Raw genomic sequence first — 19,127 nt, forward strand, 5'->3', positions numbered from 1 at the left:
TGCCTATATAGGATCTGTTCAGAGATTAGCCTAAACTTTGGATAAAGGCCAAATCTGAAATATGCTTTAACTTCCTATGTGCCTAACACTCCTCAAGAACAATAACTGTATCTTTATTTAAAAAGAAACCCCCATACTTCACTCATAGTAGTATGATGAATGCTAGCTGAATTGAAAATCTTCTTGACTAGTGTTTTATACACCAAAATTAATGACAAACATATGGAGTATTATCTTTACAAGAATACTTTCAGGAAGATAGGTATGGACAGGCAGGATATCACACAATTTTTTGTAGCTACCTAATGTTCCTAGTTGCCGAAGCATTTTTCTAATATAGTATTTATATTTTTTGGAAGGAAATTGTGTTAGGTTTTTGTTGCTGTGGCCAAAAGACCTGGCAAGAACAACTTAGAGGACAAAAAGGTTATTTTGGCTCATGGTTTCAGAGGTTTAGTCCATGATGGGCTGACTCCCTTGCTCTGGTCTTAAGGTGAGACAGAAATAATGGTGTGATGGAGGAGTGCTATTCACCTCAAAGGGCAGGAAAGCATAAAGAAAGAAGGTAAGAGGCTGCAGGGAAAACGAACTCTTCCAAGGTACACTCTCAGTAACCCATCTCCTCCAGCCACACCCACCTGCCCACAGTTACCACCCAATCAGTCCCTTCAAATAGGATGGACTTACTAGGTTACAGCTCTCATAATTTACTCATTTTACCTTTGGAGAACACCCCATATATAAAGCCTGACAGAAATTCTCTACTATATTTAGAAATAGAGGAAGAAATAAAATTTACAATATATTCCAAAGTTAAGTGGAAAGGGGTTTAGAATTATATTTGGTTTTGGAGTTACCCAATTAAGTCTTTTGGAATTTAGTAATTTGTTCTGTCTTTGCTTACCTTCTCAATAATTTAAAATCTGATGAATTCAGGTTTTTATGTGCCATTGTAGACCTGTAATGATATGAAAACTGATTAATAACCATACATATAATGTAATTTGTGTTTTTACTTTTTCAACTTACACAGAAATCTTCCTCTAGGATTTATCCACATGAATCTCAAATAAGTACGCACTTACATTGGTTCAGGAAAACAGTAAAACTTTTGATATGAGGGAAAATAGCTTCCGGTGTCCACTTGAGTGATTCCTTCACTCTTGAGTGGACAGCATTGACTTTGACATAAGCTGCATGTTCTTCAAAAGCCCAGGTTTCTTCAGGAGTGTGGTAAAAGGCTTGTGCCGACAGGGCCAGAGGTTGTGTGAGGGTTTAGACTAGTGGAGTAACCTCTGAAGAGACTGAGAAGACATTTTGCTCAGTAGATGCTTTCTAGAACTCCTCTGAGTGCCAAACATTTCAAAATGGGGACAAAAGTAACCAAAATAGAAGCAACTAGCCTTTGCTTATCACTTACTCACTTGATCCTGACCAAAATTATATGCACATGGTACTTTTAAAAGTCATTTTCACAAGCAAGGAAACCAGGACATAGAGATACTAACTAATTGCTCTTTGTCATTTAGATTTAATGATCAAGCCATTATTTTATTTCTTACAGATTGATTCCAGAAACTTCTCTTTTGACTACTCTTTAGAGAATCTTAATTATCTACTTATGTAATTATGGCTGTTTGTATGTCACTATTTGTTCAATTATGGTTCTCATTTATTAGTTAGTTATTCATTGTTGACAATATTTACATTGATAAGAACTGCATGAGAAAAAGAAATGGCTGTGAAAATACTCAGGAAACAGCTTAGTAATTTGTAAATATATGTTATTGTTATTTGTGGTATTTGTTTCATGTAATTAGGCATCTTGAATCTAATTCTCTTTTTTTTATATAAAGCTTTGTTTTATGTGGGATTTCTACCCTTTGTCTCATTTGGGAAGGCTTCGCATTCACAAACATTTTATTCCATTTCCTAGTGCTTCACACAATACACACATTCTAAAATTGGTGCTGCTTACCATCTGATTGCTATTTATTACATTAGAAATACTTTATACACAAAATATACAACATATATAATAAATATAAACTTCTCCCTCTGTACTTTTATGTTCTTAATATATGTGTGTGTGTGTGTGTGTGTGTGTGTGTGTGTATATATATATATATATATATATATATATATATATTCTTATCACATGCACGAAAGAGTAAATGGCATTTTATAAAGGGGAATCCAGAATATGGGGATAGTCTTTGTTTGATAATAGTGCTCTCTAGTATCGAAGGAACTATGTATTTTACTGGTCTACCTACTTTTAATGAAAGCAGTGTGCAGTGAAACCAGCCCACTGTATTAAATGTTAGAAATCTTAGGCTTCTTTGAAATCACAATGCTCCTTGCACTACTGTGAATGTTTTAAGGGTGAGGACCACACACTCCTTCCGTTGAGTTAGAGAACCTGAGCTGCGGTTGCTACTTCCTACTCACTGACTGCTACTGCTACCTACCTAAAAATTGTCTTTGGCTCCCTGTAAACCTGCAGTCAGAAAGGTATTTGAATTTTCCCCCTCTAGCACTTGCAAATCCGATTTTTATGTATAACTAAGTGCCCTTAGTTTTTACTCTATCTACTACTGGGGCCTGGTTTCTACCAGGCCTGTAACTAAGCCAGATCCGGCCTATGTAATGCTGTTTGTAATGAGAAATCTAAACAGGGAATGGCAGTGAGGCATGGCAGGAATGTGTTTCCATTGGAGAAGTCAGTGTAGAGAAAAAGTATAAGCAAAGCCATGTCCAGAAGGCCTTCTCAGCTGGCCAAGACGGAAGACTAATGTTATTGTACACAGGCAGTTACCCTGCCAGCCCTTCCTCACGGATTTGCTTTCTCTCTGTTGCCCTCCCGCCTCCTCCCTCCTTCATCTCTCCCTTCTCTTTCATTTTCTTCTCTCTTTCTTCGGACTCGGCTGGCTGTTTGCTCAGGTGGACAGTGACACCATTTGGAACGAGCTGCACTCGTCCGGTGCTGCACGCATGGCTGTTGGCTGTGTCATCGAGCTGGCTTCCAGAGTGGCCTCAGGAGAGCTGAAGGTGAGGTCTGGGTTGCATTAAGTGTGGGAAATCCAGAAAAGAAGCTGAAACTGAGATGTTGTTGTTTGGGAATTGTGGGGAGTGTGGTGTGGTAATAAAAGGAAGGAGGTGGAGGGAGGAGGGCAAGGAGATGGCCACTAAGGTGTGATAATAACTCCTCTGTAGGTGACAGCAACTGACCTGCTCTGGGGGCTTTCCTCTCTTGAAGTATATTCTGTGGTCAGGGCACACTGGTGTGTTTTTAGGAGCATAGAAATGGTGAGTAAAGTCATGGTCTAGGTTAAAAATACCCTTAGTATATACATATCTGTCATGCCATCCTGGGATTCTCTTTTGAAGCGATTTAAAAAATAAGATTACTGAGTAGTATGTATAAGCTCAGAATACCACCCAGAGAGAGGAGGGGGGAGAAAGGTAAATACCAGACGGGAAGGATTGGGAGGAAGAAGGAAATTGTTGATTAGGAGGGTAATGATCCAGAGTATGTTTTTCCATGAAAGAACTTCAAAAATGAGCTATGCTTTATTGTTCTTTTCTTTTTATGGTCTCTTCTTTTCTACATCATATGAAAAGAACAATGTCTAAACCCCAACGTTTCCCAGTCTAAACAATTTATAAAAGCCAGAGACCTGACAGACGTTGACATTTTATTTGGTATTTTAACAGTGCTATTTAAAGGTATGCCATGTGTGCCTTGAATGCAGTTACCCCAATAAACTGTGTTGGTGCTAACACAGCTTTTTAATGCACTAGTTCACACACTTCATAACCCAATCTGGATGGTGATTGATCAGGTATTTTTAGCAATTGTGGGGCCTAAGGGAAATATATTATGACCAACAACACATGCACTGTGAGTTTTGTTAATCTAAGATAAAATCTAATTAGGATTATTTTTCTTTATGTCTAATGAATTTTTACTCAATTACACTTGACTCTTCTCATGTTTTAAAATGTAGGGCTGGAATGCACACTTTACAATGCATCATCTGTCCCAAGTCATAATCTGCAGAAATAAAATTCTGAAGAGGTGGGCTGTATTAATAAAAAAAAGACCTGCCTCCATAAATTTGACATGATCAGTGTGAGAACACTAACTACTCATCTTGGGGGTTTATGGAGCCATTAACCTGGTAGTTAGTATCCGGGCTTTACCTTGATAATGAGAAGTTAAAAAGTGTAAGAGAATCAGCTTCAAGGACGAATTTTGGCTATCTCCCAGTAGCAGTTTGAGACTAATTCTTCCTGTGTGAGTAATGTTATATACTATAATAAGTTGACATTTTTAAAAAAGAACATTTGAGAACCTTATTTTCAGGAGAACTCAAATGACAGACAATAGCCAGAACACAATATTATAATGTTTAAGATTATGGTGGTGTAATCTCACTTGATTATATTAGCATTCAAATTTTCTAATTTTTCTAAGTTTATGGAAGTTTAAGAAATAATTCAGACAACTGTTCAAGTAGAATATCCCACATAATATTCACATTAATCAAAATCATCATTAGCCTCATTGTGTGTGGAATGGATAGATTTATATATGAAAAAACTGGACAAAACCTGAATTCCATTTTTTATCAGGTAAGCATTTAAAATGGCCAGTTACAAACAAAGTATCAACAAATTATAGTATGGACATGCTGACCACCAACTGTACCAGCACTGGCTCTTTATGTTAAGAGGAAGGGTTTGTAGAAATGGTTTATCTCCCTCTGGTTAAGGAATTAGCAATCCTGGTTAAAAGAGAAAGGATAAGAAGAGAAAAAAAAAAAAAAAAAGTCCAGTTTAAGAGTCAAGAAATCTTGGTCCACAGTGCCTCTTAAGTACTGTGCCATTTTTAACAAATCATAAGAAATCATTAATTTCTTTAGGCTTCAGTTTCCTGTTCTGCAGTTCATCAAGTGGAATTGATAATGTTGAAAGTTGTCTGTGGCATTAATTGTAGCTATTTGTGAATGAAAGTGATCAGAGAGTCTCAGTTATGCACACTGAGACCTATCAAATAGTGGATATTCCCAAAATGAAGTTTAGCATGTTTTGATGAAATCCCAGATTTTTGAGTTGAATTACCTTTCTGGCTGTCAAGATGAAAGTAAAACTCCAACACAGCAGGACCATAACAGAGGCCCTCTGGTATCTCTGCTGATGGGTCAAGACTAAACACCTGGTTCATGGAGAGTTTGGGCAGGCCTATAGGAAGCCTTATGGGAAGAAATCACAAATGATTTGGAGCCACAGGAAAGAACCTACAGAACTTAGGTAGAGGACTATGTTTGGGGACCCCTGGTTAACCAAAAGTTACTTCAAATCTACCTGTCCTGGATGCCAGTGCCCAGGTTGGAGTATGTGCTGGCCAGGTACACTATTACTCATGGCCTGTGGGTTCACTTCATTCAGATCTCAGAAGGACATAGCTATGCTTATTTGAGGACACTGGTAAGTAATCCTCTGGTAAGAAATGTAAAAAGAAAAAACAAGCATTTTGTTTTTCATTTTGTGCATCTACATTCAGTTCTCATATGTTCTACCCAGTTCTTCCTGTCAATCAGTACTGTAATGAAATAGCATTGCCATATTATAATAGTGCTTCTTTTGAGACTATATTAATTTTTCTTGGGAAATTGAAAAGAATTAAGAGCCTTATTTCAAATAGGGTGGGCCTGGGTGGAGTGCTGTCTTGAGAGATGAAGGATAGCTAGAGTGAGGTCACTGAACTTGCACAGGATGGACCCTAGAAGATTAGGAATGTTCACAAAAAAAGGGAAAATGACAAATATGATTACTTTGAACCTTTGCTTGATGCTGGACTTGACATGACCACCCTCCCCATGTCTGACAGAGTCTATTCTTTCTTCACCTGGGGGTACTAAAGAATTAGAAGAATGAGCCAGGCAATGGGGATGGGTTTCATGTTGACATTTAAATATAACATACTGCAGCAAACGAGAGCAGTAAATCAGTATACTTCTGGCACAAAATGGAAATGCTCAATGGAATTCAGTGGAAATTATGGGAACTTTCAAGGTTTCTATGTTTTTACAATTTATTAACACACAAATTCCTCAAATCTACAGATGCCTTATTTAGCTGTTTCTCAAATTCGGGTATCCACGAGCACATATATTCTGAAAATGCTGAATTTTTCTGTATATTGGAAGAATAGGTATCTTAAAATAGTTGTTTTTTTGTGTGTTTTAAAGGACATTTTAGAAAGTACATGTGGAACAGAAATAATCTCTAAAAGGAAAACACTTTTTCAACTTATAAATTGGTTCAATATTTATGAAGATTTATTATAAATCTCCAGTTTGGTGCTATTTTTAAAATGTTAACAGTCTATGTAAAGAAGTTAAAATTGCTTTATCTCTACGTACATTTTGCCAAACAAAACAAAACAACCTTTCACCAAAACATACAAAACCCCAAGACACCTTGTTATCTGAATGATGGATAGATTTCTTTAATGTTCAAGTGGAAACTGTGATGTCATGTTGCTAATAACACCTGTTCCTCATTGGATACCTGCTGTGGGTAGGGCAGTTAATGTGTAACCTGCAACATGCTCACAATGTTCCCTTCAAGTAAAGGCCACCATCAGAATACTGGCTAAAGACATCAAGAGACATTTTCAGACCCTGCATACAGGTTGATAACTCAGAAGTCTCTAAATATCATAATCCTCTGTTCACTTTCAGCCACTCCATCAGGATTTTGTGTTCAGCTAGCACAAATATAATAAAGATAAATAAGATTAAAATCATCCATTTTAGATGGTCTATAAGCTCTCTTTTTAGTGTTATAAAATGTTTAGTATGTATAAAAAAAGTTGCTGCTTAAATACACAAAGCATTATAATAAATAAATACCTATGATCCCATCATCCAACTTAATAGAATTTTGATCACACTATTAATATTACCTCAGTATTTATGCCTATCTTTCTGAACTACAAATAGCTATTAATCATTGTATTTTAAAAAATTATTCCTTTTCTTTTTTTTACCAGTTTTAAACTTGTTTTTCATCTTTTAAAAATGGAATTTTATTGAATGTATTTTTCCAGTTTTCTTTTCCCCCTTAAAATTGTTATGAAGATCTGTCCACATGGATATACATTTATGATTCATTTGTTTTCATTGATATAAAATATTCTCTTGTATATCCTAATTCGTTTATTCAATCTTCTGTTGGACATTTTAGTTGCTTCTTGCATTTTTGTCTTTGAACAGGGCTCCATGAACACTCTTTAACATGCCTGCTGCTCTTTTACTATGGTATAACTAAAACAGTTGGCTCCTAGGCTAGCCATATAATACATTTCAGTAAGTAATGCCACATGGAATTCCAAAATAATTTCCCCACAATGGCATCTTCATAAATGGTTGTCTAAACCTCTGACAATTCTCTCCTCCATGAAAGCAATGACTAAACTGGCAAAAGTTGTCAGGATGAATTTTTTTTCAAAATTCTGGAAATCAGTGAAAGGTACACAACAGCCCCAGTAAGTGCATTTCAAAAAACAAACTGACTGAACATTAATATGAACAATGAGCTGTGTGGTGGTTTAAGTCACCCTGTTCCCATCTTCCCCTTTCCAGTACCACAGTAACCTTAATAAGTAACAGTCTGCATTCTCTGTGAAAACCAATAATTTGGCAGTCTCCAGAGGGGATATAATGGGATTGGAGCATCTTCAAAGTCTCATTCCTAAAGAATTGTCATTATTTGTCTTGTCTGGTGCTTCCTTGCAAGACTCACTTGCAAGACTGTCTTTATTTGAGCTCACATGGGGTTCACCCATTGTGAAAGCATTTTACCAGAAGCACTTGTTGAAAACAAAAATAAAGATAATTGATAAACTTTGCTTGAGGTGGTGGATAATCGTGGGGTAAATAACAGGCAACCAACAACTTCAGTGGAAAAACTTAAGAATGAGAAGTGCAAAAGAACTATGAAAAGTTCCATTAAATACCTACGAATCTAGACTAGACTGTCACATGCATGACATAGCTATGTGCACACTCAGGACAAGTGTTCCTGCTCAGGAAAGACCTGAGAAAGCCCTGAACCCTCAACTCAAGCTGAAAGGGAATTCTGCTTGAATAGGGAGTGAAGACCAGGGTGGAGGCCAAGGCCTGGCTAAATATTAAAGGATATATAATCTAACACACACACACACACACACAAACCCTTGGCAAAGACTGGGGGGCTATTTGTTTAGGGTATTTAAAGAAATCTCTGTTTAGTCACTAACTGACAGACTTCAATACCACATAAAACATAGAAAACAAACTTGGTACAATTAGTTCTGAAAAGTCACCAAACAAAATAATAACAAATAATAATAAAAATTCCATGGGAGAGATGAGAATCCATACTATTTGTTTAAAATGTCCAATTTTCAACAAAAAAAGCATGAGTTAAGCAAAGAAACAAGAAACTAAGGACCATACACAAGAATAAAAGGAGCTAATAATTATCCCTGAGGTAGCTCAGGTATTAGACAAAGTTGGTCAGAGATTTTAAATATTTTCAAAGAAATAAATTGAACTGTTTTTAAAAGATTGTGTGAGAATATATATCTCTAAAATGAAGCATTAACAAAGAGAAACTGGAAAAAAAAGAACCAAATAGAAATTATGATGTTGGTAAGTATAATGACACAAATGAAAAATTTAATAGAGGGACTCATTAAAAAACCTGAGCAGACAGCAAGAAGTTCAGCAAACTTGAAGATAGCAAAATTGAGAGAATCTGATCTCAAAAGAGACAGAAAGAGGATGAAGAAATACTAGTAGAGTTAAAGACCTGTAAAACATGATCAAATGTACCAATATATTAAAAATAGGAGTCTCAAGAAGAGAAAGAAAAGAGACAAAAAAATATTTGAAGAAACAATGGTCTCTACTGTTTTTTGAAGAAATTTCCTAAATAGCATTTATAAAATGTCAATCTACATATCCCAGAAACTCAGTAAACTCAAAGTAGGATAAACTCAAAGAGATCTTCCTAGATACATCATAATGAAACTGTTGAAAGCCAAAGATAATTAGGAAATCTTGAAAACAACAAGAGAAAAGCAGCTTATTGCCTACAAGAGTCCTCAGTTAGATTAACACCTGATACTTCATCAGAAACCATGAAAGCCAGAGGGCAGTGTGGTGACATGTTCAAAGTTTAAAAAAAGAAAAAGACCATCAACCGAGGAATTCTAGATCCAGTAAAAATGTCCTTCAAAAATGAAGATGAATTTGGGCTGTGGATGTGGTTCAGTGGTACACCACTTGTCTCATACGAGGAGTTCCTGGGTTTGATCACCAGCACTGAAAAAGACCAAAAAAAAAATTTAAGATGTTTCCAGGAATGCAAAACAAAGAATTCATTGCAAGTTAATCAGTTTTACAGAAATGATACAGAAAGTCCTTGGGATTGAAATGAAAGTACACACTGCACAATAATTTGAATCCTCAAGAAGAGATAAAGAGCACCAGTAAAAGAAAAAACACAAGTAAATACAAAAAACACAGGTAAATACAAATTATGGTATAAATGTGTTTTTTGTTTGTAATTTTTTTTTCTTCTCAGAAATAATTATAAGTCTATGTTTATGGACATGTTGCGTATAAAGATATAATTTGTATGACAAGGCATGGGAGATGGAGCTACATAACAACAAAGAAAAAATTTTGGGATATTTTTGAAAAATAGGATGGTTTCTGAGCCTGATTGTTTAAAAGCTAAAATGTTGATTGTAATCCACATGGCAACCACTAAGAAAATAATAAGCAAGCAAGCAAGAACAAAAGAAAGAAGAAAGGATGAACAAGGAAACTAAAACAGTACACTGAAGAATGTCTAACTCAAAAAAATGCAGACACAGAAGAATAGAGGAATAACAACAACGAAAAGACAATATGTGGAGAATAAATTCCAAAGTCATTTGTGCCAATTTTTACCCCCACCTCCAGCACAAAGGACTTCCCACTACTCTTCATTCTTGTCTATATTTGGCATTTTAAAATTTTTAAATGTTTGCCAATCTTGTGGGCGTAAAAACTATCTTAAAATGTTTTAAATTTGTATTTCCTAGGCTACTGATTAAGCATTGTTTTCCACTCAGGTTGTTTCTAATATTAAACGTTTTTTATGTCTTTTACTCAGTTTTACATTTCAAATTAATGTTTAGAAAATTTTAAAGGTATTGTGAATACTGGTACTGTATTACATTTAAGTGTAGTACATGTCTTCTCAGTTTGGGGGTTATGTTTAACTGTTTAAAATTATGTATTCCAAGAAGACATTTTCTGTCTTTTTCATTGTTATTCAGTTATAGATTTTCTTGCTCTCTTGCTTTAGATTTTCATTCCAATCTTGAGGTCATAAAAATATTATATATTTTCTGTTTTGAAGTCACAGTTTTTACAGTTAGCCTTGAATTTATTTATTTGGAATTACATTTTTGTTTTTGTTGAGATGTGGATGCAGTTTCTCCTCTTCATCCTGCACCATTTTCTTGTTTTTATATTGGATAATCCTTTCTCTCAGCCGCCCTTTCATTAAAAAGCTATTATTTCCCCACTGATGTATAATGGCATGTTGTCACATTACCCAATTTCCTTATAAGGTTGGGTCTGTTTTTAGGATATCTATTTTAATCCATTGGTCTATTTGCCCATGTTTGAGCTAGTAACACCTACTGCTTATTATCTCAACTTTATAAGGCCTTGACTATTTGATGTGACACAGTTTTCTTCCTCCTCCTCTTCCTCCTCCCTCCCCCTCCTCCTTCTTCCTCTTCCTCTTCAATATGAACTTTGTCTTTGCTCTTGTATTCACAGTCTAGACTCATTTTGTCATTTTACATGAAACATTCCATGATTTTTTTTTGCATTGAATTTATAGAGGAGTTGGAGGAAAAATAACATCTTTAGAATATTAAATCTATTTGTTTCTGAGCATGTAATATATTTTGTGAAGGAAATTCCCTAGTATTCCAATTTTTATAAGAATTTCTGTTTTCATGACAAATGGATTTTGCATTGTATAAAATGTTTTATTCTATAGTTATTGGGGATATATGATTTGTATTTATTACTATGATAGCTATATTGATTAATTTTTTAATATTAAAAATTATGTTCTTGAGATAAACCTATGTTGGTTATGATTTAACATTCTTTTCATACACGACTTGGAGGATTTTGGTTAAGATTTGCATACATGTTCTTTACTGAAATTGGTATTTAATTCTTTGAGACTTCATGAAACAATTTTGGGATTATCTCTATTTTTCTGTATTCCAGAATAATAATTAGGATAAAATTGGGCAGTATTTGATACAACTTGATTCTAAAGCTGTATAGCCTTGTTGCTAGGGAAGATTTTTAACCACTGATTCAATTACTTTCATGATTAAAGAACTATTTAGAATTTCTTTTTCTTTTGAGTCAATTTAGTAAGTTAAGTTTTTCTAGATATTTGCACATTGGAGCTAAATTTTCAAAATTGTTGACATGAATTTGCTTGCAATGTCTTCTTTTAATACTTCAGTGTTTGCAGAAGCTTTTTAAGTACATCTCTTTCATTCTTATGGTGTTTATTTCTGTTTTCCTTGATCACTTCTGTCAGAGATTTATAATTCTCATGGAACAAACTTTTGTCCTTTATAGGCATTGTTTATATTTTGTGAGTTTCTTCTATTTTTTATTATTTCCTTTTTTATTTGAAAGGAGGACATCTTGAATATTTATTTCAATAATATTCTAAGTCATTTCTTCAACTCATTATATTTCAACTTTTAGTCTTTTTCAATACATGAATTATAGCAAAAATTTGTTCAGTAGAGTTTAACTTAAAAGTGTGTCATTTTTATTTTTCTGTACCATTAGTGCAGAGTCTGTTTTAGTTATGGTTATCGTTATTGACTTAAATGTAAGACATTCATGGAATTTGGTGTGTGTCATTCTAGTTCTTAGAAGTTTGTGAGACCCATTTTCTTGCCTGTAGTTCTTGCTATTTGTAAAGTATTCTTTGCGGACTACGTAGAATTTGTATTCATATGTTCTTGTGTGTAAAGACTTTTATATGTCAATTAGCACAAGCTTTTAATTATTTTGTTCACTATTCCATATTTTGTCACATGATCCTTGCAGGATTCTACGATGAATGCTTTAAACAATTATTTTAGAGTTTCTGAACATCATGACAGACTTTTTGTTTAACCTTATAGAACTGTTAATTTTGCATTAGATATTTCAAAACTGGTACTAGGTGTGGAAAAATTTTTATTTTCTTTAAAACATTTTATCAATATTTAATAATTATTTTGAATAAATTTTGTCCTCAGTATTTGTATAATATTAATATATCAGAACCAACTTTTTTTTTCTTTTTAAGTGTTTGCCTGGCTTATCTATTTACCATTTCTTTATTTTCAATTTTTCTTTTTATGAAGTATATCTATCTCTTGAAAATAGTACATGACTGGATTTGTTTTCCAATATGGCTCTGTATTTTAATTGAGTTCAATTTATTTATATTTCTCATGATTTCTAATATGCTTAGATGTATTTTGATCATCTTGGTTTTTTTTCTCTTTGTTCCACTGTTTGTCCCTTTTCCTTTACCCACCCCTTGCTTTGTTTTCAGATGATTATTTTTTATTTTGTTTTCCTTGTTCTAATTTATTCTAGCTTTTGGGGAATATATACACATTATTTATATTATTTTAATAATGACTTTTTGAAATTTAGCCTTTGCTTTAATCTTTAGCCTTTAAGCTAAAACTTTATCAATATCTTTTGCTTCCCATTAATGAATTTTAGAATGTTTTAAAGGTAATAGTCATATCTTAACTTACATATTATTATATATTTGTTTTTTTTTTAATAACCTCACTAATGAGACATTATTTTACTTCATCAATGTCTATACTTGCCTGTATGTTTTCCATTTTCCTTATTCATCACATATCTTTGTATCTGAATTCTCCATTCTGGGATTCTATTTCTCTTCTAGCACATTTTTTATAAGTTTCTTTAGTGATGGTTTCTCAGATTTTAATTTACCTATGATGTCTTTTTGCCCTTGTTCTTGAAAAATAATTTGGTAAGTACTCAGTTAAAGGTATTCATTTTCTCTTATCACTTTGAAGTTTCTGTTTTTTTGGCTTCTGATTTTAATAAGGAAAATTCAACTGGTGTTCTAATGATCATTTTTTTTAGATTTTTCCATCTTTCTAATAGATCTTCAGGCCATTTTTTTGACTTTGACATTCTGTATTTTGCTTAGCATGTATCCGATGAATTATGTTGTTTATAATACACATAGCAAACCAAAATCTAAAGTATATTTATTGTAACATACATTGTGACATTTCACCTGCTTCAGACTGAAAGTAACCTTCTTTATTTCAATGATTACTTTTTCAATTATAAAACAATTTATTGAGCACCTATTTTGTTCCAGGACCTGCTATGAATACTGATAATACCATGGTGACCAAGAGAGGGAAATTAGGTGCCCTTAAGGAGAGCAATGATAAAGAGATAATACACACATCTGAAACAAATTCATGTCGAAAATGTGTGATACGGACAAAACATAAAACATGAGAGTTAGATGAAGACTGAGGGAGTGGTTTAGTTAGTTAGCGTATCATCTCAGGAAGGCCTTACTGACAGGGAGACGTTTGACCTGAAGAAAGGGAAGAATAATGCAGAGATTATGGGAAAAGAATATTCCATACAGGGAGAAAAGCAAATAAAGACTCTCTCTAATAGGGTGGGACAAAGTTTTACATGTTTAATGAGGAGAGTGATCTATAGAGGATCCAGGAGTGCATCATTAGTGAAGGGCCAGATAAGGATGCATGCACTTTACAGACACTCCAATATAGCGTGCTCTCCATTATGCACATGTAAATGACATTAAAACCTAAGAGTCTGTTTCTAATAGCTTGGATAATACGACACATAGAGTACAGATTGTGGATGAGAAAGCTGTATCACCACTTCACCACCAATTTGTCTTTTGTTAAATTGCCATATTGTTGTTAATCCTAAATGGTTCAACAAATTATGAAATATTTGTGTTTACTCCAGTTTTGACTAAGTTCCTAAGATGAAGGTAATGGATGTTAACTCCATATGCTAGACAGCTCTTCAACTAATTGATCAAAATGTAGCCAAATAGACTTGGAATTATCTTACCTAGTCCAGTTCATGTAACAAAAGACAAAAGAACATAACTGTGATTGATGGAAGAGTCTTTAAAGGGAAGTTAAGTATTCTGGCTATTCTGCTCAGTTCCCTTCCTGTGTTTTCCTCCCACCTAAGCCAAATGTGCAAGAGATGGGGAAGGAGTCCAAGGAAATCACTCATGTCTGTAAATGCTAGGAGTGGCTTTTCAGTCATTAGTTTGATCATGCTGAGCTACAGAAATGCACTATCAAGGCAGGGTATGAAGGAGTTCACTAGGGGGCCTACGTGTGTCAGGAGTTCTGGAGCTGTGTGAAGTCAGAGGATGCCTGTGTTTGTCACCTGAGAAGTGCAATTGGAGAGCTGCTTAAAGCGTGCAGCAGGCAGATCCAGGAGGAAGGGGAGAAGAGTCGCATGGACACTGACACTGTGGGTAGGCAAAGATATTTTCCCCTGCTTATGGGCCAGCAGACTCTGGATGGTAGCAAGATTTGACTCATTTTGAAAAGATCTCACGATAGAGGTCCGTCTTTCCAGGCAAAAGCCCCTAGTAAATGAGAATGGAGGAACAGGAAAGAGTCAATGAGAGTTTACAAGTTCAACCAACTACTGCAGGATCCACATCAGTGAACTTCGCAGATTGGAAGCGACTGGCAGTGAATCTGTTAGTGTTCCCATTGTAAAAGGGACAGTGTCTGAATGCCTGCTGCAGCAGAAGACGTTTGAAGAACACAAGGAGATCTTCAAATTGCACTGCCAATCCAAAGTCTTTGTTTTTCTTCTTTGCACTCTTCAGAGCCACAGAATTCAGAAATTAAGCATGAAGGAAGTGAAACAAGATAGGAAAAAATAGAAATGACCAATTAGATAATCTCCTCTTCCCAATGCAGAGAGAAAATCACATTTGTTCAGGGCTGGCTCCTGATTTTGTAGGTCAACTCAACAGTGGGGACAAGCTGCAGATGTGACACCCAAATTTTCAATTTGACTGAAGTGGATTTTTAATATCTAAAGATGAGACTGTTAAAACCAGAAGTGATCTGAAAAGCTGTAGAATATGCCAGAAAAAGTCCAGAGAAATGTTAGTGCTGGGATAAAAATAATGCTGTTTGATTTCTATACCCTTCTAATTCAGCCCATTTGACATAGTGGTGTATTGCTTATTACTGCTGTCACACGTTACCACAAACTTAGTGGTAAACTTAAACAATGCAAACTTCTTAGGGGTTGAGCTTCTCTGATCCCAAAATACTAAATCTAAATCGTTCAAAAATCTGAATTTTATGGGGTACAAACATGACACTCTCATGATGTTCTGGATTTTGGAGCATTTTGGATTTGGGATTTTTAATCAGTAATGCTCATCAAGTAAAATCTGTGCAAATATTAAAAAAAAAAACTCTAATTTTGGAAAGACTTTGGAACCCAAGCATTTTGGACAAGGGATATTCAACCTGTATATTCAGTCTTAGAGTTCAGAGGAATTGTATATGCCCCACTGGACTAAAACTCAGAGTTAGCTAGGCTATGTTTCTTCCTGGAGGTGGTAGAGAGCTAGTTTCTTGCTTACTCAGGTGTTGTCAGAATTTATTTCTATGTATTCAAAGGACTGAAGAATACTTTTTTCTTTCTTTTTTTTTCTTTTTCTTTTTCTTTGTCTTTTTTTTTGCTAGCTGTCAACTAGGGATTGCCCATAGCACCTAGAGATGTCTCATTATTCTCGGCAAATAATCCCTTGAATCTCAGATCCTACAAGAGGGCATCAAGCAGTCATCTTTCAGACCTTTTTGCCATTCCATCTATATCTTGCCATAGCTAGGAGAGGTTCTTTGATTTAAAATGAATGTCAGTATGATGTTAGCTGTGGGATTGTCTTAGTCTTTATGATGTTGTGATACATTTCTTCTATAACTAAGTGGTTGAGATTTTATTATGAAAAGATGTTGAATTTTGTCAAATACCTTTTGGATATATTGAAATGCTCATATGACTTTTATTCTTTATTCCATTAATATGGTATATCATGTATATTGATTTGCATATATTGAACCATCCTTGCATCTCAGAGATAAATGCCATTTGATCATGGTATCTAACCATATTAATATGTTGTTAAAATTGGTTTGGTAATATTTTTTACTACATTCATCAGGGATAGTTGCTTATAAATTTCTTTACTTATAGTGTTCTGGTCTGGGTTTGGAATCAGCAAAATCTTGGCCTTACAAAACTAATTTGGACATGAATTTGAATTTACTTTCTCTTCAATTTTTGGAGGAATTTGAGAAGGATTGGCATTTATTATTTAAAAGGGAAACTGTCTGGCCCTGGACTTTTTCTTGTTGGGAGATTTTTTAACTACTGACTCTATATTCTTACTTGTTATTGCTCTGTTTCCTATATTTTCATGATTCAGTCTTGGTAGCTTGTGTTTTTATCAATTTACTCTTTTTCTTTAGGATTTACAATTTGTGACATGTGATTGTTCTTAGCAACCATTTGTATATTTGTGGTATCACTTGTAAATTTCATCTTTTATATTTTTATTTATTTGAGCCCTGTCTCTTTCATTCTTTTTAAATTTGTTGAGCTAATGGCTTGCATTTTTGTTTATTGTTTCAAAAAGCCAACTCTTAATTTTGTTAACCCTTCCCAATTCTAGTTTGTATTTTATTTCTTTCTATTTTAATCTTTACTATCTTCTTCCTTCTGCTAAATTTTGTCTTAGTATGTTCTTTTTCTAGTTTCATGAGGTGTAAAATTATGTGGTTTGAGATCTTTCTTTATTCTTAATGTAGGCATTTATAGCAACTTTTGCTACATCCCATAAATAGTTTTCTTTTTCTTTTTTTCTTTTCTTTTTATTTTATTTATTTATTTATTTATTTGGTACAGGGAATTCAGGGCCACTTAATCAACAAGCTACATCTCCAGGCAATTTTTTTTGTATTTTCTTTAGAGACAGAATCTCACTGAGTTGCTTAGGGCTCACTAAATTGCTGAGGTTGACCTTGAACTCACGATCCTCCCGACTTAGCCTTCTGAGCCACTGGAATTATAGGCATATGCCACTGTGCCCAGCTAACCCCATAAGTTTTTTGGTTGTTTTTGTTTTAATTTAAGATTTTTTAAAATTTCCCTTTCTATGTTTTCCTTGATCGCCTTTTGTTGTTCAGAATGTGTTGTTAAGTTCTACATATTTGTGAATTTTCTAATTTTCCTCCTGTTTCTGACTTTTAGTTTGTGGTTAGAAAAGATACTTTATATAATTTCAATCTTATATATATATATATGCCTGCAAGCTTCATTTTATCTATATTGTTAGTCAATTCCAGTGTTTTTTACTAATTTTTCTGTTTGGATGATGTATTCTATAAGATGAGGAGCAAAACAAGGACGCTCACTCTTGTCACTTATTTTCAGCATAGCACTGGAAATCCTAGCCAGAGCAATTAGGATCAAAAAATATTAAATGTAGAAAAGTCTAAATAATTCACAAAAAGTTGTTATAGCTAATTTAAACAATTTAGTAAATTTTCAGGACAGAAAATCAACATACAAAAATAAGTTGCATTTCTGTACACTAACAATGAACTATCTGCAAAAGAAATTAAGAAAACAAATCCAATTTGTAATATTAGCAAAAAGAATAAAACACTTAGGACTAAATATAACTGAAAAGGTAAAAGATCTATAGATTTAAAACTATAAAACACTGATGAAAGAAATTGAAGGATCCACAAATAAGTGGAAAGATAGTCCATGTTCATGGATTGGAAAAAATAATACTATTGAACTGTCCATGCAATCCCAAACAACATATAGATTTAATGTAATCTCTATTAAAGTTCCAATGGCATTCACACAAATAGGAAAAAAAATCCTTAAAATTTGTATAGAACCATTAGTGATCCTAAATAGTCAAAATAATCTTATGCAATAGGAAGAAGGCTGGAGGCATCACAGTTCCTAATTTCGAACTATCTTATAAAGCTATAGTAATCAAAAGAGTATGGTTCTGGAATAAAAACAGACACATAGAAAAATGGAAAAGAATGTAGATCCCAGCAGTAAACTAATGCATATATGGCTAATTTTCAAAAAGAATACCAAGAACCCAAAATTGGGAAGGTACTTTCTTTAAATATGGTGCTGAGAAAACTGGCTACCCACATATAAGAGAATGAAAATGGACCCTTTTCTTATACCATACATAAAAATGAACTCAGTTGATTAAAGCACCAAAAGCAAGGCAAAAAAAAAAAAAAAAAAAAAAAGCAAAAGTTGGCACATGGAATATATCAAAATAAAAGAAAGATAAAATTACTAAATGAAGGGGGAAGGGGAAATCTGTGAAATGGGAAAATATTTGCAAGGCATGTATTTGGAAAGGAGTTAATATTCCTTTATGAATATATGAAGAACTCGTACAACTCAATAGCAAGATAATAATAGTAGTAATAATAATAACATGATGAAAAATGGACAAAGGACCTGAATAAACATCTTAAATACTTCTCAAATGAAGACATAGAAATGATCAACAGGTATATGCAAAGAAACTCAATGTCACTAATTGTCAAGGATCTGCAAGTCAAAACTACAATGAAATATCATTTTCTATCTGTTAAGATGGCTGTTATTTAAAAGAAAAAGACAAATTTTGGTGAGTAAGAAGAGAAAAGGAGAAGGGAACTGTGATGCATTGTAGGTAGGAATGTAAATTGTTATAGCCACAATAGAAAACAGAAGGGATGTTCCTCCAAACTTAAAAATAGAACTTCCATATGGCCCAGCAATCTCACCTCTGGATATTTATTCAAAGGCATTGATATCAGGATCTCAAACAGTATCTGTGCTGTCATATTCACA

At 34.0% G+C, this 19,127-nt stretch overlaps 1 protein-coding gene across 1 annotated transcript in view; it reads left to right on the forward strand.

Moving 5' to 3' along the window:
* Positions 1-19,127, forward strand: part of Hdac9 (histone deacetylase 9) — a 701,371-nt gene that overhangs the window by 658,086 nt on the left and 24,158 nt on the right. The window contains exon 20 of the mRNA XM_047560086.1: positions 2,944-3,051. Coding sequence (XP_047416042.1) covers positions 2,944-3,051 — 108 coding nt within the window. The remainder of the gene's footprint in view (positions 1-2,943; positions 3,052-19,127) is intronic.

The sequence above is a fragment of the Sciurus carolinensis genome, chromosome 8 (genome assembly GCF_902686445.1).
Source record: "Sciurus carolinensis chromosome 8, mSciCar1.2, whole genome shotgun sequence".
Lineage (NCBI taxonomy): Eukaryota > Metazoa > Chordata > Mammalia > Rodentia > Sciuridae > Sciurus > Sciurus carolinensis.